General features: G+C 36.2%; 1 protein-coding gene across 2 annotated transcripts in view; it reads left to right on the top strand.

Annotated features, from left to right (window-relative positions):
- bin3 (bridging integrator 3) overlaps positions 1-16456 on the top strand; it is a 78204-nt gene that overhangs the window by 14188 nt on the left and 47560 nt on the right. The window contains exons 2-5 of one of the 2 annotated variants that reach the window (XM_048210874.1): positions 3325-3373; positions 6686-6726; positions 12628-12689; positions 15051-15187. In XM_048210874.1, the coding sequence (XP_048066831.1) occupies positions 3325-3373; positions 6686-6726; positions 12628-12689; positions 15051-15187 (289 nt within the window). The remainder of the gene's footprint in view (positions 1-3324; positions 3374-6685; positions 6727-12627; positions 12690-15050; positions 15188-16456) is intronic. The other variant, XM_048210875.1, reaches the window with a different exon arrangement.

The raw sequence follows: 16456 nt of genomic DNA, 5'->3' as shown, positions 1-16456 counted from the left end.
TTTAAATTTGTCAAAATGAAGTACTTAGCAATGCATATCCACTCTCAAAAATATATATATTTTTTTATATATTTACAGTAGGAAATTTACAAAATATCTTCAGGGAACATGATCTTTACCTAATATCCTAATGATTTTTGGCAAAAAAGAAAAATTAATAATTTTGGCCCATACAATGTATTGTTGGCTATCGCTACAAATATACCCGTGCGACTTATGACTGGTTTTGTGGTCCAGGGTCATGTAATGTAATGTAATGTAATGTAATGTAATGTAATATAATATAATATAATATAATATAATATAATATAATATAATATACACTCAGCTGTGCCAATGTAATTTCTGTTCTCCACACCAAGTTCTCATACACACACACACACACACACACACACTTCCTCACACCCCTCTCTTTCCGTCTCATTAGCTCACACACCTTAGCTTTGACGCAGCCGGCATCGCCGCGTTCCTGTCATCCCCAGCTGTCCATCAATCTTCTGGAGCCATACTTCTGTCACATCAATAATAGTTTGTGTAGATGTGTGCGTGAGAGAGGTGCCTGCTCTGGCAGCAGTGGGAAACGTGTTTTTTTTTTCTCTCCAGGTCTATCCCAGCTCGTCTCAGGTGTAATTACTAAACAACGCATGTCACAGAGAAGAAGGAGAGCGAACGGTTAATTGCTGCTTTTCACTTAAGGAAAGTTGTGAGAACAGTGGATGGGAATGTGATGCCATTGTGCCACGTCTTTAGTACGTTAACAAGTTTGACAGGTTCAATGGAGTGACAATTTAAACCCACACAATGCACAGTATATGTGATCGTATCGGCATTGATCTTTTTTCTTTCTTTCTTTTTTTAATGATCGCCCTAATATAAGATTTAGGCCTGAGTGATATTTTGAATATTCCTAATATATTCATGATTATTTTGCTGACCATGTAAAATTAAGCAATGTTGCTTTAATTTAGTTTTTTTTTGTTGTTGTTTTTTTTTTTTTTTTAAGATGATAATTGATTCAAAACTTTCACTGTTCATTTCTGTCATCACTCAAAAATGATCTCAAAAATCCCTTCTTAACTTTTCTTGTGTGTAAAAAAAATAATAAAAAAAAGTCTTACTGTCCCCAAACTTTTGAATGGTTTTGAATACAATACGCACCTATCTTAAACATATCATTGTATCTGTTGTTACTAGCAAAGCATCGTGCTGTTAAGATGTGGTGAAAGAGTTTAGATGTTGGGTTGGCAGTGGCTGGTCACGATAAAAGCTGAAGCTGTTGAATCTTCACATCTGTTTGCTGCATTAACGTTGGTCTAGGGCGATTCTTATTTCAGCAGAAACCTTATCCTCATGTCTTTGTGAAGTAGCATCCAAACGCAAATAAAGAGATTCATACTCTGTCCGCATTAGTCATAGTCAATTATATAGGTCAGGATGATCTTTTACCCAGTTATCATTAGACTGACATTGATTGTAAAGCCCTAAATATCAATTGTCTCTAGTAAAGATTAGACCGGAAAAAAAAAAAAGAAGATAAGGATTGAGTTATGTTACAGAATGGACTGGATTGTCTAAGAAGTGAACATTATGACGCGTTTCATTAATCTGACACATTTCCTATTTGAAACAACTTTAGCTTTAGGCCTTTGATTTGAAATGAAAGAATTTGGTTGGAACTTTTGAAGTGACCTGATTTTAAGAGACCTGATTTTTGTTTGCTATTTAACTTTAGAAAGCTATTAACAAGCATTGCTTGATTCAGCATGTTTCTGACAACTTGCTCTGTTTAAGCTTGACAGTTAGCAGCAGCGTAAAACAAGGTGGGAAAAAGTAAGAGAATATTGGCATAAGTATCAAATTAAACATAAAAATTTTTTCAAAGTTCTTTGAATGAGATTTTATCTGGAGACATAACCAACCGTTGTGACCTAACTGAAGGACGACCTGTAGGCGTATCAGTTTTTTTTTTGCATTTGTTGAATTGTAGGAAAACCAGACCAAAGTTAACATACTTTCACACCCAGAGGGCTGGAGTGTCGTGTCAAGGTTAGGATATCTTCAGGCCTGTTAAAAAGTGAAAATTGATTCGCAGACTTCCTGAAAAGTCTTGATTTGTTAGGACTGAAGGCATAGGCTTCTGACTTTATTGAACCGAACACTTACTCTCCTAATAAATTTTGAAAAGCCCAAAACTTAAGGTGCGGTCATGCAAAATTTCATGGGCAAAAATAGGTTAATTGAATTTAAATTGATGATAGAGTAAGATTAGACATCCCAAAATAATAAAGACTGAATAAATATTGCTTTGTCCTCGCTAGTTGCACAGAAAAACAAATATGCAGCACTACCATTGTAGTCTGATTAGAGAATGAAAGATTCTTATGATCTGATGCTTTTAAATGAGTCAAGACAAGAATCAGTCTCGAACTCTCAAGTAATTAGTTTGAATCAGTCTAATGACTGACAGACTGAATTGGTTGTGGTTCTCGACTTCATTGAATCGCAGATCTTTAGCTTTCATCAGCCCAAAACATGTTTTGTGTTATTCTTAAGACTTATGAAACTTAAATAACATTAAATTAAATGTTGAAGTTTAAAGAAATTCAGAATAGTTGGTTGTGATAAATAGTAGAGTCACACTGGACCTGGAGTGATTTCTGAGTATAAACTCTCAATCCATGGAGAACTGTGAACTCATTGGTTCATGCCTGAAGGTGACCTGTGGTTGGTAGTCATTTGCTGTCATGTGTGTTGCATACGTGTGTTTGCCACTGATTCCACCAAAGCACATGTGTGTGACTGCTTCTTGTGAACACCTGAGTCTGCACTGGCTCTGAGTGAATGCCTGTCTTCAGTAGCAGACATCAGGAAAGTGCATGTGTGTAAGATGTGCACATACAGTGACCCCCCCCTCCCCTCAGCAGACCACAGGAAGACTTGTGGCAGCGGCGACAGCCACTTCTAATTACACACATCCGCCTTTGATGGCTTCTGAGATGGATTTATGTGGCCCATATGAGAAGATTTGATTTGCCTCTGGGGTTTTCATAGTGAACCTCAAAATTATCTTATGAAATACTATGACCTTTAAATCAAACAGTTGACCAAAATGGGGGTTTTGTTTGTAGTCATCAAAATCAGCCTTCTTTGAAAACGTAAAAATGGACTGAGTAGAACTATGATTGAATTTAATAAATGAGTGCTTATATTATAAATACTAATTAAAATGAAATAAAATTCATGTGAGAAAATAAATGAAATGTATTCTTTATGCTAAGGTGAGTTTATAATCTACCTAATAATTATGTGTTTCTGTTTTCCTAGGATTCCATTCAAAATTGGACAACCAAGGAAACAGATTGTTTCTAAAACGGTAAGAAATCTTGTCCTTTTCCCCATTTTTAACAGTTTTTTTTTTTTTTTTTTTGTGATTTCTGTGCCACAATTTATTTTGCACAATATTTACCACCTATAATTTGCAATTCATTTATTTTAAATTTTAAAACAATTTTAAAACAGAATGGAATCGTGTCAAAGTTTACACTTTATTTCGATGGTCCACTTTAGATATTCTACTAACTATATAAATAACTTTGCAGCTACATGTCAACTAACATCGTGTCCTAACCAGACACAACGCGTCGCCGTGACAAGCGATAAAAGCTATCTATTCCACATTAATTCGAGTTTTTGTCCCAGTTAACTGTGACGCGACACGGTTTCTATTTTTCTGCGATGGTCTGGCTGGAACAACAACACAGTATGAAAATGATAATCTCAAGTGCCTAATGTGAGTTTGAATATCATTTTGTGTGTCTTTTATAGTCATACTGATAGCAACAATGGACAATTTACGTCAGATCTTCAAAATAAATAAAGTGGAACAAGAACATTACGTGTCAACTCATTGTGAAGTGTATTCTATGACAAAGATTGTTTCAGTAACTCAGTATGTATTTTCAATAATGTTAAAGTCCCCCTGTGGTGAAAATCAAGTTTTTAATGTTGTTTATATGAAGTTCCGCTTTGAAGCAGGGGAGTCTCAAGAGAATATATCCTGGAATATATTTTTCTGTTGATATTAGAAATCAGATATATTTAGCAATATAGCAGGTGGAACATATTACGATGTTATGATGAACTATATGCCGTTCTGAGCTGTTCAAAGCATTTCTAAGGATACTGATTTTTAGAAGGCAGACTGAGATGACGAACAGGAACATAGTTTGTGTAAAATTAGCAACACGTTATTAGCTTTTTGATAACTTAGTCAGGCAAAAGGCTAATCATATTAATTACCGTCATGTGCCCGACGTTGTAAAAAGCGTTACCATTGTGCAGCGTTTACCTCAGTAAGTTGACCGAGTGGATCTTTGAGCTCATGCGAGTGAGTGGAGGCGGGGCTAATTAGCATATTCATAGATCCACGTATATTAAATGAAGCAAGGGTGTAGAGTTACATTCAGGCTATTTTAAGGCATGAAGATTTTTTTTTTCACAGGAAAATGTTTTAAATATATTATTGACTATAGGGGGACTTTAAAATGGTGTAATATTCATAAATTTGATTATGTACTAATCTATTTTGTTGCGAGTGCCAGGAGCTTGCCGAGAGAGCCTGTCCACACGCTCTTCTGATTGGCTGCAATTTTTGACTTGACTTCAGAAACGTCTCATAGTCGCATCTGGTGTGGACAGACAAACTGCTTGTCGCTGAATCTTATCACAACGCGTCTGGTTAGAACATGGTATAACTCTCATTGGAGTATTAGTACACCATTTTAGTGGTGTCTAAAATGCATCTTTACGCACAACTGCCAGCCTGCATGGTGAGGCTCTCAAGACTCCAGAGACACCAGCAGCTTCAAATACCTGTTTGCTGCTCAACACTGGCTTTTTTATAGCTGCCCTTTTAATACAATAATTTTTTTTGATAGGAACTTTCATTAATAAGCCTTTATCTGACCAAGTTCTGCTGTGCTCTAAATCACTCACAAATCTTATGATAATTCGATAATCTTCATTCAGTTTCACACAATATTAGTTGTTTTCATGCCTTTTGCACAACATTGCACCATTTCATGCTTTTCATCTTCAGAAAGATCTTTCTTCCTCCCCATATTGCATGAGAACTGTGACTTGTTTAATAATGTGGAACAACCTCTAAGTAGGGTTTCCATAGATCTGGCAAATTAAAATTGTCTGAGATTGATACCAGTTATCTAAAAAGACATGGATAAATAAACAAACAAACATTTTCTTAGAAAAACTAAAATCTGAATGTTTATTGTACTGAAATCTTGATATGTCAATTGCATAATAATTTGGAACGCAGTGTAGTAGACTATTAGGTTAGGGTTAGTATAGAATAAGTTGACATGTTACTTATAGTCAGTAGAATGTATAATGGGGTCCATTTAAAAAAAAAAAAAAAAAAAGTTTAAGTTCAGGCACGGCCATTTGTAAATTGAATGTGCGAGGTTTTGGTGTCAGCTGCTTGCAGTTATTTTTAGCTGTTCAAAAGAGCTTGTTATGGTGCTTGATATTGTAAACTGGAATTGTTATCATATTATTTTAATGTATTGTTTCAGTTATAATCACAGGTTTGTAGCGCAAATAGTTTTACCTTTTACTGCACTGTGTTATTCTTGTAGTTATTTACTACTACAAATGAATCAGAAGTCTCGCACATTCACAGAAAATAGTTTACTTCTGCGTTGCGAAATAAGGTGCTTTTAACTTCCGGAACCTGACTGTCGCACTTTGAAGTGTTTCTATAGACCAGAATATCATGAAGACTTGAGGGTGTGATCTTTCGACTTGGGCCGGTATACAAAACACCCTTCAACACTGTAGCATCGCGACAACAAGTTTTCTCAGGCACGTGCCACTCACGTCGTCTTCCGCAAATGTAAATGTCTAGTTTTCTAGCCCATTTGACTCCAGCGCTGTGGTTAGAGTTTGAGTCATTGTTTGAGGAGATCAACTGTGAGTTCATAAGCGCTCCTCTGTTGTGGACACCGTACACAGTGGGCGTCCTGATCTCTTCCTCATTTTTGCAAGGTCAATCAACATCTTTTTTTTCTTATTTTCCCCTCATCGCCTCATTCCCTAACTCGCCTCCTTTCCTGCTACACCACACTTCCATGGTCACCCTTGAGTGGGCAGGCCACAGGCCGGACACGCGGCTCTAAACGGGGTACCAACTGCCTGCCTTCCCAAATATTGTTTATTTACAGACTTTGCCCACCGAACCACAGGACAGGAACCCCTACTGCTGCAATTATGGCATCATTAACCCCCTACACACAGCGGTAGGGTGGCATGGACACAAACTAATGTGGCAACAGAAGAGCACTGCAATAATTACAGGACCTCCTGCAACTGCTGATTTCCAAATGAAAGATTTAGCTTGTTCTGTTTTCTTAATCTTTTTTTATTTGATCTCGTTGGCGTTCTTCAAAGATCTCGCCTAATAGCTAAAAGGTCCCGAACTGATAACGTACATCTACTGGTTTTACGCTCTTGTCTTACTTTTAGGTTCTGCAGCCCTGTAGATCCTGTTTTTGTGATTACACACCCAAGAGAGCAAAACTAGAGCAGTTTGCCCACACACTTCTTTAAAGAGATCTTTCTATCCATTCTTCTCGTTCCACTCTCATATCTCTCTACGTGTTCTCCACAGGTTGAAAGGGACTTTGAGCGGGAATATGAGAAGCTCCAAAAGTAAGTTGACATGTCCGGTGTCGTTGTTTTTATTGTTATTCGATGTGTTCTGTTTCCCACAGAGCTTTGAATGTTTCTGAGTATCATTAGCTAGCTTGAAATTGCCCAGAAAAAGACTGCACTTAAAAGACGACAGCTAGCACTCAAATATATGTTTTCCCAACAAGAACAGACCAAAGTAGTACATCGATTTTAAAAATAGATCGACATTGGATCTGAAAACTTTTGATTTGATCAAAACCATGGCGCCAGTCTAGGTTTTCCAAAGGATTGCTACGTTGGTGACGAGACCCTGATGCATCATTTGTTTCTCCCCAATCATGACAGAAGATAAGTGACTCTTGTACATGACACAATGAAAGCATGGTTTTCAGCGCTGACTAAAATGCCTCCAACCTTAATCCATATGTATTTTCATGCATAGACCTGTATCTACAGCATATTTCCTGGCCTGTACACTTCAGGACTGTATAGACCATGTAATCCATGAGTTCTGATTAATGTGTAGGGGTAAATCACACAAAACCTCTCGAATGACATATCTAGGTCATATTTCATCCCAAAATTAACAAAGAAAAATATTTTTTAATAAAGAAATTTTAAGCCTATTTTAAGATTTTTTTTTTTTTTCTAAAAACGGGGGAAAATATTCTGAAATATTCTAAAATATTTATACATTTGCTTATATGATTTAAATAAAAAAATGAAAAAAACATTGCATTACAATATTTTCACTTAAAAAAAAAAAAATAATTAATATCCACAAATTACAAAAAAAATTGAAAGTAAAATGTCTGAAACATTATAGTAATCTGAATTTGAGTGTTTAATTCCAATTAAAATAATATCTATGTATAATTAATTTGATATATTTGGGGGGCAATGAGATCTGGACATGGTTTTTTTTGTAATATTCTCCCCCAGTACGAAGCAATTTAGTCATTTTAAGGAGCAAACTTTTTTCACAGCTTTGTTTTACGTGCTTATCATATCCTTTTTCTTGTTGAATCAGGTTGGAGGTCATCTGTAGAGACGTATGTGCTTTCTAGCGCCTCACCTAACCCTGTCGCCTTAGTTTCGTTTGTGTAGGTGGAGTCTCAGTCAGTACAAAGAGTTAAAAAATCATATATCACTTATACACAAGCACTGGTGGTGTGGGCACGGACATGTAGGGGCCTGAACTCTTGTCTGAGAGGGCCGCTCCTTTGGTTTGATTGCTATCAGAATACCTCACATTACGCAACAACACACGCCCAGAGAACGTGATGCCCGTTGTCTTCATGAAACTCTTTTGTGGTCTTCTTTTTGGGGGATGCACTTTCCAGAGCTCTACACTGTGACTGAACATTATTCGTTCATCAGGTTTAGTTTTAAAAGTGAATATTCTTCTGTCAACATGTACTCACCCTCATGTCTTTCCAAAACTGTATGACCTTGTTTATTCTGTGGAACACAAAAGGAGCAATTTTGTAGATTGTTCTGGTTGTTGTTTTCCATGCAATTACAATAAATGAAGACCAAAGATTTCAGGCTTCCAAAAATGGGAGAAGGGTCTGTCTGCATCCCGCAGTACTACAAACCAAGTTACGCCTTATCCAACTACAACAATTAACACCTCTAACTACGTTACGCCTCCAACTACAACAAGTTATGCCCCTCAACGACAAGTTACGCACATTCAACTACAAATTTTGCCTCCTGCAGAGAAACGAGCGTCAATGTCATTGACTGAAACAAGTACTTTTATTTTGTTTTATGTATGAAACGCTTGTAAGGCTAATTTATATTTCTTTTGAATCTCATATTTACAGCTATTAGTAAAACATAAAATACAGTCAAATACAGACGTATGGTAATTATAGATAATAACCTACCCCCAACCCTAAACCTTGCCCTAACCTTACCCCTTCAATAAAAATATATATGTAATACAATTTGCATGCCGTATCACTAGGTGGCAATAGTGAAGCTTAAAAAAAGTAAGGAAAGTGAAGTAAAAAGAGTGGTGCTTGTGACAACATCAGCGATTCTAGAAGTAGGGGCTCTCTGATGACATTCCCTATTTGACTAAACTTGTCGCATAATTCGTAGGGCCGTGGTTTGTAGTGCTGCGGAACACTATTGGACACACTTGAAAAATGGCACAAAAGCACTGTAATGGCAACATAAAAGCAGTAGCGGCCTTTGCTATGTTTCGCACTTTTCACTTGAAATGGGCCTCGCAACAGAAGGGGTCTCAAAAAAAGAGTCCCACCCCTGGCCATCACGCCACGCAAAAATGTTAGTGTATAAGTTCTTTTTTCATATTTAGGCAATACCATATGAGCAAGAGTGTTGTTTTCCTGAATATCAAACATGATTGTAAATGTGATATTGATTTTATACAAAAGTTAAATTAACAGAAACTTAATATTTGGTGACTTACATTTTAGACTATTTTAAACAGAGCAAAAATAGACAATATTCCATTTCGCCATCATAAATAGTTCCAAACAAATCCACAGTAGAGCCGTCTCCAAGCAACACAGTGATACGTTTCATTATTGAATGAACATTTTTAAACAAATCGATCTAATGATTGACTCAACGACTCAAAGAGTCAGTGACTGCATCCAAAATTGCATACTTCCGAAAAACCGTATGTGACAAAAGAAGTATGTCCGAATTCACAGTACTCATAAGAGAGTGGGCAAAAGGTACCAAGATAAGCGACTACTTCTGGTGAGATTACTGTCCCATGTGGCCACTGATGAGGATTTGTGAATGAAAGTTATGCGACACAACTGACGCTGGTAGGTCACATGATACTGACAGCATAGTTAATGTAGTATGTCCGGTTAACATTCATACTATACATTCATATTATATAGAACGTACTTTTTAGCAGTCACAAAGTAATTACTTATTAGTACCTACTCAAGGGAGTATGTGATTTCAGATGCATCCTTCCATTTGCTTTGTCCCTGAATGAATCAGCAGTTTTGAACTAATCACTTGAATGAATGATGCAATGACTCACTCGTTAAGATGGTGATTTGCCGCCACCTACTGATGGTTTTAGTTCCATATTTAAAAGTATAATTTAATTTTTTGTAGAATTTCACTTTTCTTTATTTATATTGTGCACCTGCTGATAAAATCATGCCTGCTACGTTCCACCATGCTGCAAGAAAGACTGTCCGTCTCCGCACTTTGTCATCACACGACTTTAAGGACAAACTTGTCAGAGCTCCAACTGTTTCTTTGCAGTGGGCCCTTGAATTGCAAAGGCCGCCCCTGCATAGTTCCTAATACTATTTTATACATTTTTCAAAGCCATATTATGTGTTCTTTCACTTTTCTATATCACTGAGTTCAAATAGAACTTTGTCAGTCTGATTTCACCAACAAATCATTCAGACTATTTTTGTCAAACGCAACTAATTCATTGATTCATATGGATTAATTTTTCGGTGTCTTTATTAACTTTTAGGAGTGTCCAAATTTTGGGTAGATGGACTCGATGGGCAAAAAATCTATCAGATTTTATAAAAAAATGTTCATTTGTCTTTCGAAGCCTTATGGGTTTGGAATGACATGAGGCTGAGTAAACAGTGATAAGAGACTTTAGTTTTAGGATAACTATTTTTAGGTTAAAAATATCCTTGTTTGAGCATAGTAATATCCTTTACTATAATAAAATGAGTCGCTCACCTTCTTTATTAACATCTTGCTGCACATTTTGGTATAAAAATTCACACTTTGTGCCAGTAGGACTTGCATGTAGTCGTTGCATTATCCTTTCTCCTCCTTCTACCCCCCGTATTCATTCGTCAGAATGTGGGGGTTTGGTGCTAATGTGTTGGCTTGTAACCTGCGCTTACTCTAAATGCCTTTCACATGTTAGAAGGAGGCGTGCTGCTAACGTGTTCGCATGACAGCCGTCTGGAGCAGCTGGGCCACTGCTACTCTATTAGCACCTACTGTAATGGCCCCTTTATCTCGTCTTGTTAAGAGTCTTTCCATTTCTTGCCAGTTAACTATGATCCCTGCCTCCTCCTCCTCTTTATCTCTTCAATTGTTTTTTTTTTTTCCTTTTTCTGCATCCTGATATAAAGGTGATAACTTGTCCACAATCTTTTTGTCCACCTTCATTTTCTATGTACAGCCCAAAAAAAAAAACCTATTTCAGAAACGTTTTCCTTAATTGCTATAATAAGTGCAGTGTGAGGTGCCTCAGGGGAGTCCCCCAGTCCGTGTCTAATTTTCCACCTAATTGATTATAATGAACAGCTCCCCCATCACCGCCGCAAACACACACTCATGTGAGCACGAGTCGACTGCAATAGTGCGGTAATTGCAGTTGTTAACACCCCCAGCGGGTGTGAATGGATCAACACTGTGAAAGACCCTGTGAATGATCTCTTCTGCCTCTCAGGAAATGTTACTGTTGTACAGAAATATGAATGGATACTCGCAGATGAGCGCATTAAAATAGATCAGGTTGTTTTATCTCTGATTTAAGTATGATATGAGCATTTAATACTGTAATATGAATAAAAATGGTCTCCATGTTCAGTACTAAGTTTTTCAGCAGATTGTGGTGATTGTTTGTGCTGCAGATACACCTAAATGATACCTTAATTTCTGCATTTTGTTAAGGAGAGATGTGCTGTTTATGTGCTTTTATAAAGCTTATGTTGAAGGGGATGTGAGCATATGTTAAACCAGAATATCATGTACACTTGAGGGTGGACTTTTTTGACTCAGGCCGCTTATCAAACGTCAGAACACCTTAGCAAATGCAAAGCAATGCCCTAGCAAACTCCTTAAAATTGTGTTACACCCTAGTTTTGTACAGGCAAGCACAACTCATTATAAATAAATATACATGGGTGTGTGTGGGTGTATGTGCGGGTGTGTATGTATATAATGTGTTTTTGTATATATCTGTGTACTGTACCAGTCAAAAGTTTGGAAACCATTACTATTTTTATTTATTTATTTTTTTTAAGTCTCTTCTGCTCATCAAGGCTGCATTTATTTGATAAAAAATACAGAAAACACAGTAATATTGTGAAATATTTTTACTATTTAAAATAAAGGTTTTCTATTTTAATATACTTTAACATAAAATTTATTTCTGTGATCAAAGCTGAATTTTCGGCATCATTGTCACATGATCCTTCAGAAATCATTCTAATATGCTGATTTGATACTCCGTTATTATCAATGTTTGAAATAGCTGCTTAATATTTATTTTATTTTATTTTTTTGGAATCTGTGCTACTTTTTTCATGAATAAAAAGTTAAAAAGAACAGCATTTATTTAGAATAGAAATAATTTCTAACGATATAAATCTTTATCACTTTTTATCAATTTAACACATCCTTGCAGAATAAAAATATTAATTTAATTCCAAAAAAAAAAAAAAAAGACAAAAATTACTGACCCCAAACTTTTGAACGGTAGTGTATATTGTTACAAAAGATTTGTTTTAAATAAATGCTGTTCTTTTTTTATTTTATTTTATTTTATTTTATTTTATTATTTTATTTTATTTATTTTATTTACATCATAAAATTGTTTTAAAGTATATTAAAGTGGAAAACCATTATTTTGAATTGTAATAATATTTCACAATATTATTTTTTTTTTTGTTTTTTTTATCAAATAAATTCAGCCTTGATGAGCAGAAGAGACTTCTTTCAAAAACATTAAAAATAGTAATGTGTCCAAACTTTTGACCAGTACTGTATATGTGTGTAAATATAAATATCTACACACACACACACACACACACACACACACACACACACACACACACACACACACTAAAGTCTTAACTGTTACTTTTGACCAATTTAATGGGTATATAATATTATTGTTCCCCCTTCTTTTCTTTTTTTTTTTTTTTATAGGTTGGAAGAACAGACAAAGAAGCTGCATAAAGACATGAAGAAAAGCACAGAGGCTGATTTAGGTTTGTAATTATTCCCTCTCCTCATTGTTAATGTTGACACTTATCTAAATATAACTCCTCTCCACTGTCATATCATTGCTTTTACTGGTCATAAAGAAAGGAAACCTTTCAATAACCTTTCAAAGGAAAAGTCAATATAAGCTTGCAACAATAGACTCTTCACTTCACTGATATTGACAGAAATTTGTAGAAAATTCAGTGAAAATTAATTAAAAATCTTAAAAGATTTATTACAGAGCCAGGTTTACCTGGTTTTATCACAGTTAAGTTGTCATGGCAATGAAACTTTACACAGAGAAGACTCTCATACAGACTTGTGTAATGTTTAAGACCTGTAGCTATACTTTGGTAACAATTTGAGTGTTTCTGAATGAATCAGGCATGCATTTATGCCTGAAACATTCTCTGAAATGTGCCAACATATTTAATAATGAACATGTAAAGGTCAAGAGGTGAATGCCGTTTTTCACAGAATTCTATTAGAACTCAGTTTTCTGTGGAATTCCAACTTCATGCAGGCCTGACTTTGACGAGTAACTGCATTTTGCTGAATGTCAATCAGATGGAAATGAAGCGTGAGGACCGTTTTCTCTTTACATTTTTGTGCTATAAAGGAAACAAATTTGTCTGTCCTATCACAGTGAGTAACGTGCCGCACATGTAGCCAAGATAATGCTGCACTTGCTTCATCAGTCCTTCGCCACATGGAGGCACATCAACGGTGTTTGTGCAGGTTACGTATCAACATAGACCTTTTGTCTATAAGTTAACAAAAGGTCAAACTTCTTCAGCTCGCAAGTATATCGAAATGCCTTCCGTGCTATCGGCAGGTCAGAAATCTTTCGAATTCGTAAGATACCAGGCAAAACACCTGCAAAAGAACAAAGATTTCCAGCACCGCTTCACAACTTTGTTCCGTGCAGGTTGGAAGGGGTCGTTAGAGAGTTGACGGAGATGATGAATATTCACTAAAGAGCTCTGATCGTGTAGTGATGCCTCAATAGTGCCAACGCCAATTACAGTCCGTCGCCTTCCTTGCCAGAGCTGCTTAAAGTCAGAATGCTGATCAGATGAGCACGTCAGCGTCAATCCAGATCAGACGCACACGAGGCAGGAAGCCAGATAAAACATCCACCCCTCTACACCCCACAGCCCAAACACAGGAAAGACTTGATTTACTTGAGCTAATTGGGGCAAAGTCAAGAAAGAAGGGGAAAGTTTTTTTTTTTTTTAATTTCGGTCCCTCTGTGATGAATATGGATGTCTTCCATTTTAAATTTGAGAAATATGATACACATTCATTTTGTACATTCAGAATAATAATAATAATGGCAATAATAGTGATGCTAATAATACTAATAATGATATTAAATATTAATAATAATAATTAATAATTGGCTACAGCATCCCTGAAACCAACAACAATAATAGTAGTAATAATAATATTAATATCATCTAGTCCCATTTTGCCATATGTTTGAATGTTTAAAACCACTAAGCACTCTTAAAGGATTAGTTCACTTTAAAATGAAAATTACCCCAAGACTTTCTTCTTTCTGATGAACACAATCGGAGTTATATTAATAAATATCCTGACGCATCCAAGATTTATAATGGCAGTGAACGGGGGCAACGAGTTTGAAGCTCAAGAAAGTGCATCCATCCATCATAAACATACTCCACACGGCTCCGGGGGTTAATAAAGGCCTTCTGAAGCATTTGTGTAAGAAAAATATTTATATTTAAAAAGTTATAAAGTAAGATATCTAGCTTCCGCCAGACCGCTTTCCGTATTCAACTTAGGAAGAAAGTGTAACGCCTCTCGCAGTTCAAAATGCTAACACTACCATACTCAACTTACGAAAAAAGCTTAACTGACGTCGTGTCAGTTATGCTTTTTCCATATGGTGAATATGGAAGGTGGTTTGGCGGAAGTTTCAGAAGGCCTTTATTAATCCCTGGAGCCGTGTGGAGTACGTTTATGATGGAGGGAAGCACTTTCTTGAGCTTCATATTCGTAGCCCTCGTTCACTGCCATTATAAAGCTTGGACGCATCAGGATATTTATTAATATAACTCCGATTGTGTTCATCAAAAAGAAGAAAGTCATATACAACAAGTATGGCTTGAGGGTGAGTAAATCTTGGGGTAACTTTCATTTTAAAGTGAACTAATCCTTTAAGTACTTTCCACCTTCTCAGATAGTGACTACTGATCGTTTCAAACCAATACGCATTATTCTGTTGGTGCATGACAAGGTCCCGCAGATGGAAAACAACTGACTGTTCAAACATTTTTCTGTTGTTGTGGCCATTCCTTTGTTTTTAGGATAAATGATAACAGGCTTTGTTTGTTTTCCAGCCATGTCTAAAGCAGCAGTGAAGATCTCAGGGGACTTGTTGAGTAATCCATTGTGTGAGCAGGATCAGGCTTTCCTTGAATCCATGAACGCTCTGGATACAGCCATGAAAAGAATGGATGCGTTCAATCAGGAGAAGGTGAGATTTAGTTGTAAAAGACAATGTTTCCCAATGCATAAAAACTAGGAATGTCCTGATAAAGTATATATATTTATATATTGGTACATTGGTAGATGTAAACATCTGCTAAAATGGTAGAGCTTGTAAATAGACTGTTTAGTCAATTATGAATATGGGACTACTGATATAAACTTCTTGCATTTTATATGTACAATAAGCAGAATAATAAAAAAATGTTTATGAATATATGATTAGAAAGCATGAAGCTCGCAATATCAGAATACCAGTCTGTCAGTCAAGTCCGAAGCAAGACGCAACCCATAGCAACGTGTTATGACGACAGCGTCTCAGACAGTCTGATGGCTGATAAAAATAAACGGTAAATACATTACTTTTGAGAGATTCGTTAATAATAAATATGCTTAACACAGAAGCTTGAACGTGTGTGGTTGCATACCGCCACCTACTGCATGACACCTACGTGACAATTGACGTAAAATAAAGGATCAGGCTTAGGCTAGCCGATACAATTGGTTAAAAATAAAAATGATCAAATCTGCACCAATAACAATCCTTGAGATCGGCTCGGGACATCCCTAATAAAAATATATCTTCCTCCTATTGAATTTTTACATTTAATTGAAATTAAATTTTGTTGAATTATAAATGTTTACTATGTTCTCATTCCCATTTATTGGCTTGCACATGACCCAAGGATTAAGGAACCAAACTCTGCAGGGTCTAATCAACCACGCCTGTATCAGAAATCACCCACTATACCCTTGCACTATTTGAGGGGACAGCCATTTGTCGTGGCCTCTGAAACCACAGTGGACATTGAGTGCACTCATTCAATCCCACAATGCACCTCAGTAATGAGTGTACAGGCAAAAAACCCATTCGTTGTTCTTCATGGCAAATGAATTTCCACATCTCGCTAGGAGATGGCGTCCGCATACATTACATTCACTGAGATATAACCAGTGATCATTTATGTGCGCTCGGTGTTTTTATTTATTCATTTATTTATTTTGTTTATATTGTGTTTGGCCAATATGTCTTAGGCTTATACTGACACCTAGTTCTGTGAATGCAGCATCACACACACATTTTCAGTTACTGATACGATTGTATCAGTGTTTGCAGTCAGCCATGATACGTTTATTCCATGAACAAAAGTGTCCAGTACCAAGTAATATTCGGCTGATCTCAAAACGTATACTGTGAGGCGACCCGCTCCATGTAAAATATATGACATGGCTATAATCTCATGTAAGTTAACATTGT

Source organism: Megalobrama amblycephala, linkage group LG12 (genome assembly GCF_018812025.1).
Source record: "Megalobrama amblycephala isolate DHTTF-2021 linkage group LG12, ASM1881202v1, whole genome shotgun sequence".
NCBI classification, from domain to species: domain Eukaryota; kingdom Metazoa; phylum Chordata; class Actinopteri; order Cypriniformes; family Xenocyprididae; genus Megalobrama; species Megalobrama amblycephala.
The sequence above is the reverse complement of the archived record's forward strand: the minus strand, read 5'-3'. Positions and strand labels throughout refer to the sequence as shown.